This window comes from Brugia malayi (genome assembly GCF_000002995.4).
Source record: "Brugia malayi strain FR3 genome assembly, contig: Bm_v4_ChrX_scaffold_001, whole genome shotgun sequence".
NCBI lineage: Eukaryota > Metazoa > Nematoda > Chromadorea > Rhabditida > Onchocercidae > Brugia > Brugia malayi.
Window position 1 is genome coordinate 1,769,215 of NW_025062479.1, and position 17,839 is coordinate 1,787,053.

Below are 17,839 nucleotides of genomic sequence, written 5' to 3' on the forward strand. Positions count from 1 at the left end.
ACAAAAATTTAAGTAAATGAAACAAAAAATATTTTACATTAAAATTAATTCATCAATAAATGTATAATTTATAAATTTAATAAAAAAAGAAAGCAGTACTAGCAAATTTTGATAAAAATAAATCAAAAAGCAGCTTGCATGATAAGATATGAAGCGATAACCATTCCCACACCTATCCTACTACAAAACAATTTATCGACGTGTCCGAAATCTTACAAATACTTTCAAGATGAATGCTTCAAATAATACTATTTCCGGTTCATCCGGACGGCAAAAATGCTGGGAAGATTGTATTTATTTTTCTCTTTTCCTATTTATATTAAAGTATAGTGAGGCTAAGAAAGCTGATTTTATGCGAAAGAGGTATATATCAGAAGTGAATTATCAGAATTGGATGATAATAATAAAGAAATCAAAGGGATCGGAAAATTTTTAAATGAGAACATAAAATCATTAAATTTTCATTTGACTATCTTTTCATATTAATTAATTCGTGATTTCTTTCTCTTTTTTTCAATTTTTTTTTTCCTTTTCTTTTTTTTTGATTTTTGACATTCTTTGATTAAAATACATTAGATAAATGGTTTGGTAATTTCATGAATAAAAAATAAGAAAAATGATTATTGAAATTTATTTTCATCTATTCACTTGGGTAATTTTACCTATTGTTATAATTTTAGCCGTTTAAATCTTTTTTTTCTGTCTTAATAGCACTAAAATTAATTAATTCGTGATTTTTCTCTTTCCTTTTCAATTTTTTGTGATTTTTGACATTCTTTACTAAAGCATCATTTTAGATATAAAAATTTGAGAGCATACAAAAATTATAGCTGCACAATTTAGCTTTGTTCAGATTTTTTCTTCAAATTGTCTTCAGTATCATTAATCAATATATATTTTTTTTAATTCTAAATTTACAAAACAACAATTTAACATTGATAATAATTATGAATGCCGAAGAAATCTCTAATTCATTTTTATTTTTTAATTTTTACCTGTCAAACAAAATTTTTTATAGTAAAAATCAATCACAATAACCGATATATATGTACAAACAAACTTTTTTCTACACCAAATAAATCTAAAAATTACACACATACAAAAAAAAAAAAAAAAAAAAAAAAAATGGGAAAAAAAGAAGAAATGAGTAGTGATGTAATTTAAGTTCATATATAAATTATGTTACACTTTACTGATAAGGTGATAAATTTTATCAACAAATCATTCCACTCTCAAATTCTCATTTATTCTTTCCACTTTTGTTCACTTCATATTCATTTTGATTGTAACTAGAAAAGCATTTCACATAGATCGATCAACCAACCATTCAACAGTAACAAAATTAATTGTTTGTATAAAACCATTTATTCTACACTAGTCATAATAGCCATCTATCAAATCATCAAAAGTAATCAATCAATTAATTAATTAATTAATTACAACATGTCACATTTGCCATATCAATTATCTATTGCTATGATTAAGTCATAAATTTTTCTAAAATTTTATAATTACATTTAATTATTTTCATTATTTTAATTATATTTATCCAATTTTAAATCATATTATAATAGGAAATTTTTTTGATTTTTTGCATTTCTTCTATATTATTTTAATAATTGATGAAAATGAACATTTCTGATACTTATTTTTTTCACATTTATATACTTAGTGATGCTTTAAAATATAACTTTATTCTTTGTTTTGTTTTCTTTTTTGTTTTTTTCTTTCTTTTTTTGCTTTTTTTTTTTGTTAATATTTAAAATTTCCAATGTATGCGCAGTAAGACAAAGCTTGCTAACATGCAGCTGCATAACAAAGCTTACTAACGTGCAGCTGCATGGTAATATTCAATTCTATTCCTTTTTATTCCTATTTTATTATTCCTTTACATTAATTAATTCATTGCTTCGATTGTAAAAATCGTCAAAATTACTTTGTCATGGAATAATGAAAAATTTTTCTATTATTAGTTTAATTATTTAAAATTAATTAACAAGTTTAGATGAATGTATTTTATATGATATGATAAACAGTTGAGAAAACTGTTAGATAATTGAATGATTAAATAAATGAATAGAAGAAATGTAACATATAATATATAATGTAATTAATTAAATAATCATTTCCATTTAATTATTTAAAAAATGAAATATAATTATGATGAATTAAATTAAGGAAAGTATGCATATGCATGTACATATAATTGTACAAATATAGTTTTAGTGATGTGAAATGTTCTTGAAATTTATGACAAATTTTAATAGCTTTAAAATTTTTTTTTTTAAAAAATATGTCACATACTTTGATCGAATAAATAAAAATACCCATATACACACACATGCAAATGTGCGTTATACATCAATTTTTTCTTCTTTTCTAGGGTAATTTTCAGCTTTTTTTACATAATTAATACTTTCCCTTATTATTTTAGTCTTTAAGCTTTTTTTTTAAACAAATATTTTAAAATATTTTGCTAATGTTTTCTTAACTTTGTTTTGCTCTTTTTAATCTATGTAATAATATATTTTTCTTACTCATTTTTCATCATCTTTCAGTACATTTTACTTTTTCATATGATTCATTGTCCGTTAATTGATAAAAATTCTATAGTAATTAATATTTGCTTTTAAAATTAATAATAATTCAACTTTATGCCGTTGATTGAACAAATTGAAGCAAAACTTTTCCAAAAAACCTTGAAAATATTGGGAATATTATAATTTTGGATTATTATAATTTAATAATTTATGCAATGAAACTTTTGAGTTCATTTTTTTAAAAAAAAAAAATAAACCGTATTTTGGAATATCTTTACAACTGTGTAAATCAAATTTATGAACATTTGAACTTTTTTCTTTTTAATCTGAATCATAATAGTAATTTAATATTATTTATTATAAAATGATATATAGAATAAACTTTATTAAATTACCTACAAAAGCACCAAAATTTTCAATTTTTAGATTTTTTATTCTGTATTTCAATTCGATCAATTTTAATCATTATCATTTTAATTTGTTCAAATATATCTCAAAACCGATATATTGCAGCAGTTGACACTTCCGACATTGTTGACATTGTTAACACTGTTAAAACCATTATAACACAATGTGTAACATTTTAATCAGATATTGCAAAGAAAAAATAAATAAATAAATAATTGAAAAAAAAATTTTATCGAAATTTAAACATTTCATGCATCACTCTTATGCTTTCTATAATAATCTGATATAGAATTTTAAAAATTTATAAGTTATACGATCGTTCGTTCTGTTACTAATTTGTATGCTACAAAATATGAAATATCAATGAAAAATTAAATAAATCATAATAATAAACTATTAAGTGAATTCAAAAAAAATGGAAAGAGGAAAAAAACTTTTATAACATTCATTTCATCTATTAAAGAAAAAATAAGTTATACAATTTATTATTGCTAGTAAATAATTCAATTATTTAATAAATAATCTATTTTTATCACTCATATAATCTTTATGATTAAAATTTATAATGCTACCATTTAATCTTTAACTTTTTATCACTTTAACAATCATAATCCTTTTCTTCTTTTTTTTAAGTGCATAAAAATTGATCGTTGAATGAAGTATTAAATATATTTTATTGAAAAGAAATGAAAATAGAAAATTAAAAGATACGAAAGAGAAAAGGAAGAAAAAAAAAAAAGAGGAGTATTTTTTATATATGATATTTAAAGTATATTATTATATATGTATAGAATATATATATTTTATATATAATATATATTTATGGGTATGTTTGATATATGTGCACGGGCATATTATACATGGATGTACCGGAAGTGTTCATGGTCATCATATGGCTCTTTCATCCAAAATTGTCATTTCTTCACAAACGCCCACTCATTCCTTCATTCATAATAATTTCGTGCCTTTTTTTTTTTCTACCTAATTCCCAAATTTGCTTATTACATTTGTCGTATGAAGTGATCATGTTATTATATCTGTAAGTTCTTTCTTTCTTTTCTTTTTTTTTTCTCCCTCGATTTCTCTCTCTCTCTTTTTTACTTTTTTTTTTTGTCCTTCATTTGTGAAATTTTGTGATATTTGCAATTATGATAGTATCATCATTTGCTATATGATCGTTTCGTGTATTTTATATTTGTTATAATTATTGAAAATATAATTGAAATTGAAAATTTCAAACAGGAATAATTAATGAAAACTAATTTTTTGACCTGATAATAGTGATGGTTAAGGAAAATTATGTGAAATTATTTCATATTCTAATGTAGTAAATTTTAAAAATTTTAATGATTGAATGGTATTAAATGATTAATTTAATTTTGTTAAAAAAAAAAACTTTATTTAATCATTTGTTTTTACCAGATTTTTTCACTTTACCAGAAAATACTGAAATTTACAACTAAAAGCAGATAATAATCTTTTATTAAACAATAAAACCATATAAAATAATTCAATAATTTTAGTAAATTCAATATCGATTTATAACATTTTCTTATTTTTGTAATGTTTATCAAAGAATGAGAATTAAAAACTTTTGTTAAGCAACGGCTGTTTTCGATTCTCTTTTTTCTTTTCCTTTTTTTTTTTTTATTTTTTATAAGTTTGACGAAATTATCGTCTCACCACCTGTTCAAATAAACATTTCAAAAAATCGTCTAGAAGATGAATTTTATTATTCAGGTTATTTTTTTTTTCATTTTGCATTATTTTAGTGTTAAATTTGCAATTATTTTTTTAAAAATATGAGAAAAATTTTCGCCAAAATATTTCATTCACAAGTTGTACTGAAAATTTTATTTAATGATTTTAACAGATCTGTTTTTTTTGTTTTTCACAACATGGAATGAAATTAAACATGGAATGAAATTAAATGTCTTTACATATGAAACAATTCTTTTTCTTTCAAATTTAATTGAAATATTTTGAATTTGATTTTCTACTACTATTAAAATTTCAAGAAAAAAAAAAAACCTATAAAAATTATAATACTTGTAAATAGTGAAACTGTGAATCAAGTAGACAAGATTAATATCTTAAAAAAAAAAAAAAAAAAAATGATAAAAAAAGTTTAAAAAATTGTTAGTTACATGATAATGACAATATTTTATGAAGTAAGAAATTCTTCGTTTTTTTTTTTTCTTCCTTCCTCTCTCTCTTTCCTTCTCTCTCTCTCTCCATGTTTTTCTCTCTCTCTTTCCTTCTCTCTCTCTCTCCATGTTTTTCTCTCTCTCTCTCACAACTAAATGCATTACGGTAGTATTTTAGAATGTTCAGTAAAGTGCAAGGATTTTTAGATATCGCTTGCTGTTTAATGATTTCATCGAATTCAACATCGTTCAATTGATCATTTTATTCTATCATTTAACAACGGTTGTGCAATTTTTGTTTCACTTTTAAATTTAATTTGTGATTTTCACATATTTTTGCCACTTCCTTTTGAGATACATAAATGAACGATCGATGAAATTTGTTGCATATTTTAATATAGGATCTATCCAATAAATATTTATTGAATTTATCATCTTAATAATAACAATAATAATATTATTATTAATAATTAATAATAAAAGTAATGATAACAACAATAATAATGATAATACTAAAATAATAATTAATGCTAGTAACAATGATAATAGCAAATAGTCATATTAATTGTTTCTATAACTAATTATCATAAATGTTTATTGAAACTCTTGCAGCCAATAACAAGTTAGTCCTAAAATTATATTTATTTGCCATTCTCATTACCAAAAAAAAAAAAAAATGATTATTGAAATAATTTGATTGAGACATTTAAAAATAACATCAGATTAGAGATGAGTAAATAATTAACGGCAGGATATATGATGCCAGGATGTTCTACATTCGTCAAATTCTTAGTTTTAAGCATGTATGTCTTAGAATGCTTTTTTTCTTCTTCAATTGAATTATTTATTAGCATGAAGTTGTAATTTGTTGCTAAAGGTTGAATTTTAGAAAAGACATCAAGTCATATATCATTAAAAGGATGTAAAATTTTGATTAATTATTATCATGATATCATGATATTAGATAATATATTCAATTATTCATCTAATTTTTTTCATACATTTGATACAATTCTAAATCTATCATTACGTTTAGAACTCGTAAGTGATCTGTGATAATAAGTAATTTTACAATAACCAATATATATAATTAATAACTCATTCTTCATAATAATTACCATTAATAATCATATATATTCGTAAATAATTTGGTTTTGTAATTATCTATTCCAACAAAAACTAATACTTGAATGGTCTAGGTAAATAATTTTCTCTTTTGCAATTTTCTTTTTTTAAATTGAACCTTTTAGTACTACTTTTTAAATTATTTCATTTAAAAGTCATAGTTGATTTAATATACTTAACTTAAATTTTAGTAAAAATATTAACAAAAAAAAAAAAAAAAAAATGAATAAAATGAAATAATTCCATCAGAAATATTATAAAACAATCAATTACGCTTTGGATTACAATTGATGTGATATAATTTTGTTACAATTATTATACAAATATTCAATAATTAGTCTAAATATTTTCATTTTTTTCTTCAAATTCCATCATCTTCACCTTCATGATCGTTATTGTTATTATTATTATTGTTATTATTTTTGCTGTTATTATTATGATTATTATTATTTTTTTGTTATTATTATTATTATTATCATTATTATCGCTGTTATTATTATTATCATTATTATCGCTGTTATTATTATTATTATTATGATTATCATTATTATTATTGCTGTTGTTATTATCATTATTATTATTATTATCGCCATCATTGTTATCATATTACAACATTATGATACAGCAATATTTCAAAACTAATCCAATATCGCAACATGTATCGTATTGTATGTAGCACATCATCATCATTATTATCATCCTTTTTATCATCATTGTTATCATCATCACCATCATCTCTCTCTCTCTCCCTCTCATTCATTGTTCTCATCATCTCATATTTCTTCATTCTTCCTTTTCCCCTCCTTTTCTTTTTCGCTTTTCTTGCTCCCCGCATCTCATCCATTTCTCTTCTTCATAACATTATGCTATTTTTCAGCTTTTCAGCATTTATCATAAGCTAATCTTATATTTTAGACAATATTATCATTTGTAATTCGCTATAATCATTGAATATATCTTTTATGATTGATATCACTGATAGATAGATCAATGTGTGAATATATCAGTACAATCATTACTGATAAATGTTTTCTTTTTTAAATAATTTCGTAACTATGATTGATATGAAATTTATCAAAGAAAGATGATATGATTGGTTGGTTTATTATTTGTAACGTATATTATTTGGTGAATCAGTCCTTTTAAAGCATGAGTCACTGATAAGGAAAATACAAATTGTAATCAAGCAATTATTAGTTAACAACATTTACCTACTCTCGATTCATCATTTATTTATTATTCTTCCATTAAATGAATTTTATAGACAAAAATTAAAATATTAGAACCAGACTAATTTAATTTGAATTATTTACAAAATAATAAATTTGAGTAATCGAAGAAAATTTATTTTAAAACAATTTATGATTACTGTTGATAAACTGTTCTAATCAATATATGAAGTTATAAATTAGAATTGGGTAACAAATCTTGTGAAATTCTTGTTTAGCAAAACAGATTGATGTCTGTGTTTTAGTGTGAAGTTATATCACTACTGATGACAATATAATCCATGTTGAATTTTAGTTAGCAAACTATAAAAATTTAAAATTTAATTGATATGAACTGATAATTGTTTAAATATTTTCCAACCTTCTTAGCTTCTTAAATTTATTATCATAATTTTTATACTAGCAAATTATTGCTAGTACAATGATAAATTAATTTCACCTTATTTGTTCTATTTATCTTATTTTAATAATTCATTTATTCAATCATTTAATGTTTTAAATCCTAATCGTATATATTATTTTAATTAACTGTATAATAATTTATTTATTTGCTTATAAGTAACGCTACTTGAAATAATTTTTTAAGAAAAGATATTTTGCTATAATATGATAATAATATGAAACTTTTATAAATATGACAACGATAAGTTTAGTTGTAATCATTGATGTGACCTTTAATCGGATGTTGCAAATACTAATTGGAATATGTTTGTATCGTTTATCCAAAAGATTTTACTATAGCTTTTCAATTTGCACTGAACAATCACTGTATGTATCGGATGTTCAATCTTGTCACCTTTCTCCTCATCCTTCTCCTCTTCAATTTTCCCTTTCTTTTTTCTATCTTCTCAACTCCTCCTCTTCACCTGAAATGTCCTTGTATCTCTCTATTGTTCATATTGTTTATCATTGCAAGGTAATTGTACCTCCAAAATCTACCTTTACAATTATCCCTTATCTTCGCCGTCTCATTCATTTCATATCTCATTCGTTGTCCTAAATAACAATCATCAATTTGCAACAAATCTATGCTATATTAACATTCTTATTTTTCATTTAATTTCAATTCATCTTTTATAATTTCTTTAACAACTAATTAAGATCACAAAAAAAAAAAAAAAAAAAAAATTAAATAAAACGAGAATGACAAAGCGACAAATAGAGATACTTCTCAATCAAAAAAAAAAAAAAAATTAACTTTTAATTGAGCTAAAATAATAATGGAATTTGTTTAACTTTAAGCTAAAGTATTAAATATTTGAATAATTGAAAAGACGATGGAAATTTTCTATTGATTAAACATTGATTATTTTGAAAATTTTCCAATACTTTATGTTTATCCTTTTCACCTTTTCATTGTATGTGCTTTTAAGAGAAAATGATACCTTGCAGTTATATGCATTGCTTTTGATAATAGTTTCTGATAAAAGCTGATAATAGTTTTAAATACCCAAAATCAAATTCACACTTTCTTCAAATTAAGGCATTACTGCCTTAATTTGAATTTCGGCTGTTATTAAATTCGACTGCTATGTACAAACAATACTCTAACTTTTGTCAGTAATGATGATTTGAAAGTATTCGAACGTCTTGAAGCATTTATAAATTCTTTTCTTTTTGTATGAACATTAAGTAGTCATAAATGTTATTGCATTAATTTTTTAGTAAAAAAAAAATTTTTTTTTGCTGATTAAATTTATTATGAAAAAGCTTATCTGAAAGTTATTATTTTTTTATTGATTGAAAATTTGTCACATGTATCCTAAATTTATATTAAATCATATCAAATACTAATGTCCACTATTTAATATAATTAATTAACACTTTCATTAAAATAATATATCATCGTTTTATGAAATCATTATTGTTACTATATTGGCAATAAAAATTATCATTCTTAATTATTATTTATTATTATTAAATATTTATTATTTTTTATTTTTTACTATTATAATTACATTATTACGTTATTATCACTATTGTTATCATTATTATTATCATTGTTATCACCATCCTTATCACCGTTATTACTACTATTATTACTTTTATCAGCATTGTTACCGTCATTATTATAACTACTGGCATTGTTATATTTATCATAGTTCTATTAGCATTATTATTATTATCACGATTATTATTGTTATTACTATTATTATCATCGTCATTATCATTATTATCATTACAATCATTTTGCAACATTATATTGTTTCTATATGTGTAAAAATTATTACATTTCTGAAGTTTTATTTTTGAAGTACAATTTATGAAAGAAATATTTGGCATTTTTAGAATATTCATGATAGAAAAAAAAAAATTGGGAAAGAAAAAATTTCCAACAAATAACATTTTGTATTACGGTAGAATATTCGTTGAATCGTTAATCAAATTGTGCCCGAACATAATTTATGATAAATGCAACAAATGGGGAAGTGGTTGAAAATGTCTTAGTTTTATTTTAACAATCTTCAAAAGAAAGAAAAAAAAAAAAAAAAAACGATATAAGCAATTTTGAGGTCAACTAGCTAGCATATGTTTACTTCGATATTTTCAAAGTTAAAATTTACACTGCTGCGCTATTTAATGCAAAGCAATATGTTTGATCAAGGAATGGATTAATCATAGAATTTGAAATCGTTAATTGCAAGAATATCTGAAATTTCACAAATTGATAATGTGTATGTTAGGTAGACTATATTTATTCGTTATATATGACAAATAAGATTTTAATTATGGAATTAGGATTATAAAATTATAAAAATCTATATTTTATAATTATTCATTTGTTTGTTCCACTCTTGTAATAAACTTCTATAAGGAAATACCTTTTTTTTCCTTTTTGTTTTTTTGGAAAAAAAATTATATATAAATGTAATACTGTATTATCAGTCAATAATAAAAGTAATAAATGGTAATTAGATTATATTTTACACAATATTACAGATTAAATAACTGATAATATTACTTAAAAGATGATAATGGTATTTTTTCTTTGGATCATACCAAACTAATGTTATCATTATCTTGATAATACTGTTTCATGAAATCTAATGTTTTTCACTATCATTTAATGTTTCATAAATCTTAAAAATATCTGAAATGTGCATGTATAAATAAATAATTGATTTCATGTCCCATTAACTTATAATTAAAAATACAACAAATTCTGTTTTTTTTTTTTCATCTTTACTTTTCGTAATTTTTTCTTTTTTTTTCTTTGTATCTTTTTAACTAATATAATGAATCTTTTTCATTTCTACTTTTTGTTTTATAATTTTGGTAGGTCTAATAAATGCGATTGCTGCATTAATTAATTTTTATTGAGTAATTTTATAATAAAAAAATAAACATAAAATTATAACATTAATCAGTTGGTGATATTGAACAATCCTAATTTTTTTTCTCCTTTCGTATTGACATAGTATTGACATGTCTTATTACTGATCCAGTTTTTGACATTTACCTAATCATAGTTGTATACATTTTACTTAATAAATAAGCAACTATTGTATGCTTCAACATTTATTACCTGTTCAGTAAACATTTGTTGACATTATTTCCTTTTATGAATTTTAATTTATTGCTACAATTTTAGAAATTTCTTGCAATCATTTTGTTATATAATATTCAAAATGCAAAGGAATTGCAAATAATTATGCTTTGATTTTCTTTTTCGTTTTTTTTTTTTTTTTTTTTTTTTGGATTCAAATGAATTTTAAAGTTTCATTTTTAACCCTTTTTTTCATTTTTTTTTTCTTTTTACATTTTAAAGAAACCAACAGGATCTTTTTTTTTTTCTTTTCTGCTCTTTTTAGCTAATACATATATTATTATGGACAAAATTTTTGCTAAATTTTGTTACAAGTTACGGTTTCATTGATTGATGTAATTTTGTGTAATTTCAACAATTCAGTTTTTCGAACGCAAAGAAAAATATTGATAAGCTGTTATCATTACAAAATAGCGTCCTTATCGAAATGCAATCTGTTAAATTCCATTAGTTAAAGAAGAAAAAAAAAAACAGAAAAGAAAAAAACTATCAAATAATTTAGAAATTATCAAATAATTTGTTCCATAGTGTCTAAAACACAAAAAAAAAAAAAAAGAATTATAGTTTTTTTTTTTTTTTTTACTAAGTATCGAAGTCATAGAGCTATCGTAATTTCAAGTGTGATTTTCCAAAGGACACCTTTAGTGGTGACCTTGTTCACAATGCATCTCCCACTTCCTCTATTCATCCGATCTTCCATCCTCTTTCCTCTTTACTGATATTGAAACTTTTTTTATTGAATTTTGCATCATGAACAGTCGTTATGGATGAAGAATTTTTTTTTTTTAAAGTTCATGAGAATTACGTGAATTGGTTCTTAAACTTTTTAGTTTTTTAAATTCCTAAATTCTACACTTGACGTTAAAGTTACGTGTATGAAAAGTTAAATTTAACATTAATCAATCAATAGTTTTTTATGTCACATAATTCTATAGTTATATAGTTATTTTATAGTTTTTTTTCTTTTTTGAATACGAAATATTTCTTAAATTTATAAAGTTACTAATATATATTTAAAAGCATATTCAATGTATTAAACTTTATTTTCTTTTTTTTTTTTTCAAAGTCTCACACAATTTCTTATTGATTGATGCAATTTCCCACATTAAGTTTAACATATAACACAATTAATTTCATCGAAATTTTCATTTTGATTATTTTTAATTTATTAGTTGTGCTACAATTTGCTATTCATATTTGCTTTGAATTTTAAAAGTTAGAAATAATTAATTAGTATTTGCTGATAATAAAATTATCAACTGATTTCATATCTAATTAAAAAAAAACAGTTAACATTTGGTGATAATAATATTATATAATAAATCGTACGGTAGACAAAAAGTATGACAAATTATGCATGATTGCTATTACACTAAGAGAAAGAAAGGGAGAGAGAAAAGAAGAAAGAACGAGAGAGCGAAAGAAAGAAAGAAGAGATTGCTTTATCCAATCAATTTTAAGTGAAACTGTAATAATAGCTATTAACTGATATGTAAGTTTAAAAAAAGTCTTTATTGGTTTAAAATAAATATTCAAAAAATATTAATCACTGTAGAAAATGATTTCATAAACATTTTTATCAAATTGAAAAAAAACTTAGAATAAATGATTCTTTTTTTATTTTCATTTTTTTTTCTCTAGTTTCATTTTAATTGATTGTTGAAAATAGCTAAAAAAATTTTTGATATGGATGATTGCTAATTGAACAAATTGATTCGTTTACTTTTCTCACTCATACCATTTCATTACGTTTTGTTTACCATATTTCCGTATTTTCATTACTTTGCATAAAGTTAGTTTAAAAAAAAAAAAAAAAAAAAACCAATTATTCAATTTTTTTTTCTTTCTTGAAAAGAAGGCAATATTTGACTATTATTATGAAAATTCATTTTTTTTTTTTTTTTTGAAAAATGTTATTTGATGATTTATATGCTAATTTTTTCACCTTCATTCTTTTTTTTAGAAAAGTTGCTGCATGGTATGTTTCATGAATCAGTGGATAGCAAATGAATTCAATATAAGCATTATTATTATTAATATTATTATGATTATTGTTATCGTTATCAACTATATAATTTGATAGTTGTACTATTATGTGAAATTTTTATGAAATAATTTATGTGACAATTATTATGTGGAATAGTTACATGCATTTGAAATTTTGATAATGAAATATAACGATCAATTATGCTTTAAGTATAGATTTATGATTTTAAATAGGTTTATTTTCAATATTTTTTTTTTGGAGCTGTTTTTGTTTTTTAAATAGTAGGATATGCTCTAAACATTTTTAAAATTCTATTAAAGCTTATTTTAATTGAAATGTTCCATTTGGTTTTATCCAAAAATAAAAACAAAAAAAACAGAAATGCAAGAAATATTCGATAACAATCTTTAAAAATTTTCGCTTTTTTTTCACTCACCGTTGATTTTTTATTTTAATAAAAATTACAATATCTATTTTTAAAAGAAAAATCAAAGTGAATGTAAACTCTTCGTTTTCTCTGAAACTGTTATTTTTTTTCTTTTTTTTTTTTTTACTTCTAAAAGAATGATTAATGCATATTGTGAATTAATTTATTCAATTTTTAATTGATAAAATTCAAATTTTTCAGTATTCCCTATATTTTTTGGCAACTCTGAAGTGATAAAAAAAATCAAACGAATTTCAACTTTTCGGTAAAACGCATTATTAAAAGGGAAAATTAAAGGAATGCTTAGGAGAGATTTTACATGTTGGTCACAATCACCTGGTCACTCATCATTATATACACCTAATACATTCTTTCATCATCCAAAAGCAGTTCCCATTACCAATGATAATCGCTCAGCAGCATTTCGCTTTGGTAAGTAATTTAAATATAAATAATTTTAAATTAAAATTAATTCACTGAATAGTAGCAATGATTCTGGAATTTGAAATTTTATTTGCAAATGAATAAAATAATATGTTAATTTGATTCAGTTGATAGAATGAAAGAAAGTAATGAGTGAAATGGTACAAAATTATTAACATTGTTAGCACTTTTTTTTTCTCAAATGCTAAAATTTTTAGAAAATTGAAATAGAAAGAAAAAGAGAGAGAGAGAGGAAAAAGTGGTGGTAATAACCTAAACTTCATAAAAAATTTATCAAATTTTGACAATAAAATGTAAGAATAGAATGTGTTGCATTAACAAAAGAACTATTTCATGTTAACTTTTTAAATTAATAAAATTCTTTTTATTTCTCCGTCCTTCTCTCTTCCTCTCTTTTTTCTCTCTCTCGCTCTCCTTCTATTGCTGTTGCAGACTTTGAAAGAGAGAAAAATATTTTTTTTTTGATAGATTAAATTAAATTTGAAAAAATTTTCGAAACAATAAAAAATTAATTTTAGCTTAAAAAATTGATAGATTGAAAAATTAATTTTAGGTAATTATTTTAGAATAATTACAAGAAAATATCTGTAATTGTTGATAGATTAATTACAAGAAAATATCTCCAATTATTGATATTAATTATAAGAAAATATTTATAATTGAGTGATCTGTATGACAATTGATTCATCTACTATTATGCTTGTTGCTTTTATTATTGTTATTGTTGTTGTTATTGTTATTGTTATTGTTGTTGTTATTGTTATTAATAAGATATAGGTAAGTGAAAAAGATGACAAAGATTGAACTGATGACCTCAATTAATATTTGAGTGGAAGAAGAATGAGATATGGTGACAGAATATGAAATGGATGACTTTGATTGCTATTACTCATAATGATTGTTAGGTTCCAAGAAAAGACCTGTTGTTCTATATTTTTCAATGGATTTTGATAAAATGAAGCACGAAAAGGGGATGAGCATGAGCGGATGGAACAATGAGGTAAAAGAGTGAAACCTTGAAAATGATTGTTCAAATGAGGGGACACGCGTCCCAATCAATGTCAAAACCCTAATTACCTGTCCGGTAACCTCGATGCCACATGATCAAATAGTTATTTGCATACGTTTTCTATACGTGTATGTAAGTATATGTGTATGTATGTGCATGTGTGTGTGTGTGTGATGCAATTTTTCAATACTATAGAATATTCCATTTCGACTTCACAAAGCCAACAAACATTGCACAAATATCACATTGTACGGCTATTTTTTTTATTTATTTATTTTTTTTATTTCTTTCTGTTTACTTTATATTTATTTCTAAAGAGAGAAAGTCTTTTTTTTTTCTTGATAATAGCAAAAAATTGGTATAAATTTGAAAATATCCTTTTTTTAAATCATAGCTATGTTAAAATTTAAATAAAAATAAAAAAGTTTCAAACTTATTAAACTTTGCTTTCAAATAAAATTTGATAAGTTCAAATGAAATTCTAGAAGGAAAAGAAACAAAATTAACAATGTGAAATGAATTTTTTTGTAAAATTTTTCATCGTTTTTTTTTTTGTTATTATCATTACATACTTTCTTTTACTAAAATATTTAAAATTTTTGAAAAAATCTTTTATTTCTATTAAAAGTAACATAATAGTGCATAAAATTAAAATTTTTATGCATATAGCACTAATGCAGAAAAAGAAAATTTATATTTTTAATTAAGTTTGCAAAATTTTATCAATGTAAATGTTATAATAAGGTTAGATTATTTGTTAACAAAACAGAGCGAATTAGATGTATTATAATTAATTAACAATAAAAAATAATTTCAATACTACTATTTGATACTTTTTTCTATATATGCTAATTTGAACGAATTCGAATGCAATCGACTGCAATCATTGATTTTAGTATTAAAAATATGTAATTGGATATTTATTTATTTTTTTTTTTTTGAAAATCAAAAAGATTTAAATGTAAATGTATTAACCAGCTGATATTTAGGATTATCATTCAAACGGTTAAATAAAAAAAAAAAAAAAAAATGAGAAACGGTTTGATTATTGCATATTTAAAATATTCTCAAATGATGATAAATATCATCACAATTTTGATATGATAAATATTTATTCTTCCAACATTTTCTAACGATATTAAATATATCATTTAGACACATTTTAATTATTAAATTTTATTTATATAGTACTTTGAGATTAGTTTTCTAATGTAAATAAATTTCAATTAATATTAAATTTCAAGTTTGTTTACACAATAAAATTAACAACTTCGAACAATTATTTAATAAGAATTACAGATTTTGGTTCAACTATAACAGACAGGGTTAACGATTTCGATGATATGCCATCAGTGAGTACTGTTAATACGGAATTTTATGACACATGTCAACTAAACTTATCAGATCATACGGCAACCCTTAATATCAGTATGCAATTAAAATTTATTTTTTTCATTTCGTTTTTTTTTTTTAAATAAAATTGTTTCACTTATCATTAAGTTATTACTTAATGAATTATTCTTTATCAATTGCTTCATTTCATCAACAAATTCAAATTGATTAATTAATAAAGGAAAAAAAAAACGAATAACTCTATCTTATCTTAACTATTTTTTGTTCTATTTTAGATGACAAAGATTCAATGATTGTAATGAATGGTGGTGGTACAATGTCACGACAAATGCCACCAAATATTAATTGTTTATGTAACAATCGTTCATTAATTTCACAGTTTACTCATCATCAACATCAACAACAACAACAACATAATGAACCATGGAATTCAGAAAGATGTTCACCGTATGGACAATATCCAATGCAAACTTATGTACAGCATCCCGTACCAAGTGAGTCCATGTCATCGTCACCAAATTCCGAAACGGATGTTGAATATAGCCAGCCGTCATCATTAACATTACCGGGTCTTACTGGTACTTTTTTAAATCGTTGTTTTTTTTTTTTTAATTTTTATTTATTTAAAAAAAATTATCTTTTAAAAGTTTTTCGGATATAAATATGTTTTTTCAATTAATTTTTGAAAGTTTAATTCATATGATTAATGTAATTTTAGTAGTAATTTTGGATAATGTTAATATTATTTTAATCAATGCATAGATTATTTTAATATAATTTTGTTTTATAAAAATATGTTTTTTTTTTTTTTTCTTCACTTTTATAAATAATATTATTTACCCATTTATTTCTTTTTTATTACTATGATAGAAATGATTTTTGTTTTCTTTTTATTAACGTTGAAATAGATGAAAAATGGAATACATAAATGTTTTCACGTTTATACGTCTAAAAATTTGGCGTTAAAAAATAATGATAATGATAGTAAAAACCAAAATTTTGTTTATTATTTTCTAAAGCATTTTAAGTAAAATGTATTCTTACTACTAATAATAATTATTATACATTATTATTCGGTGATAATTTATATGATTTAGGTCCAATCCAACTTTGGCAGTTTTTGTTGGAGCTTCTAATGACTGAATCTACAAATTCTTGCATAGCTTGGACAGGTGATGGATGGGAATTTAAATTAAATGATCCTGATGAGGTTGCACGTAAATGGGGTATTCGTAAAAATAAACCAAAGGTTATTTAAATTATTGTTTTTTTTTTTTTTTTTCAAAAGAAAAGAAAATTTGAAAAAAAAAAAAAGAAAAGTGGACGAGTGCGAAGAAAAACGAAGTGTTGTACAAAACAAAAAATTGCATCAATTAATTAATTTAAATTTGTAATTTTAAATATTATAAAAAATTTAATAATATCCTAAAAATTATTATATTGTAGATGAATTATGAAAAACTTTCACGTGGTCTAAGGTATTATTATGATAAAAATATTATTCATAAAACACCCGGTAAACGATACGTGTATCGATTTGTATGCGATCTTACCTCGGTACTACAAATGTCTGCTGAACAAATTCGCAGAAAAGTGGAGGTGAAACGTGAACTTGATCAGTGA

At 22.5% G+C, this 17,839-nt stretch overlaps 1 protein-coding gene across 1 annotated transcript; it reads left to right on the plus strand.

Moving 5' to 3' along the window:
- Nucleotides 1-13,709: 13,709 nt before the first annotated feature.
- Bm74 (Uncharacterized protein) lies at nucleotides 13,710-17,839 on the plus strand (the record flags this gene model as incomplete). The annotated part of the gene is made up of 5 exons (XM_043073262.1): nucleotides 13,710-13,842; nucleotides 16,163-16,291; nucleotides 16,492-16,794; nucleotides 17,314-17,465; nucleotides 17,663-17,839. The coding sequence occupies 5 exons, from the start codon at nucleotides 13,710-13,712 to the stop codon at nucleotides 17,837-17,839; spliced, it is 894 nt and encodes a 297-aa protein (XP_042929196.1).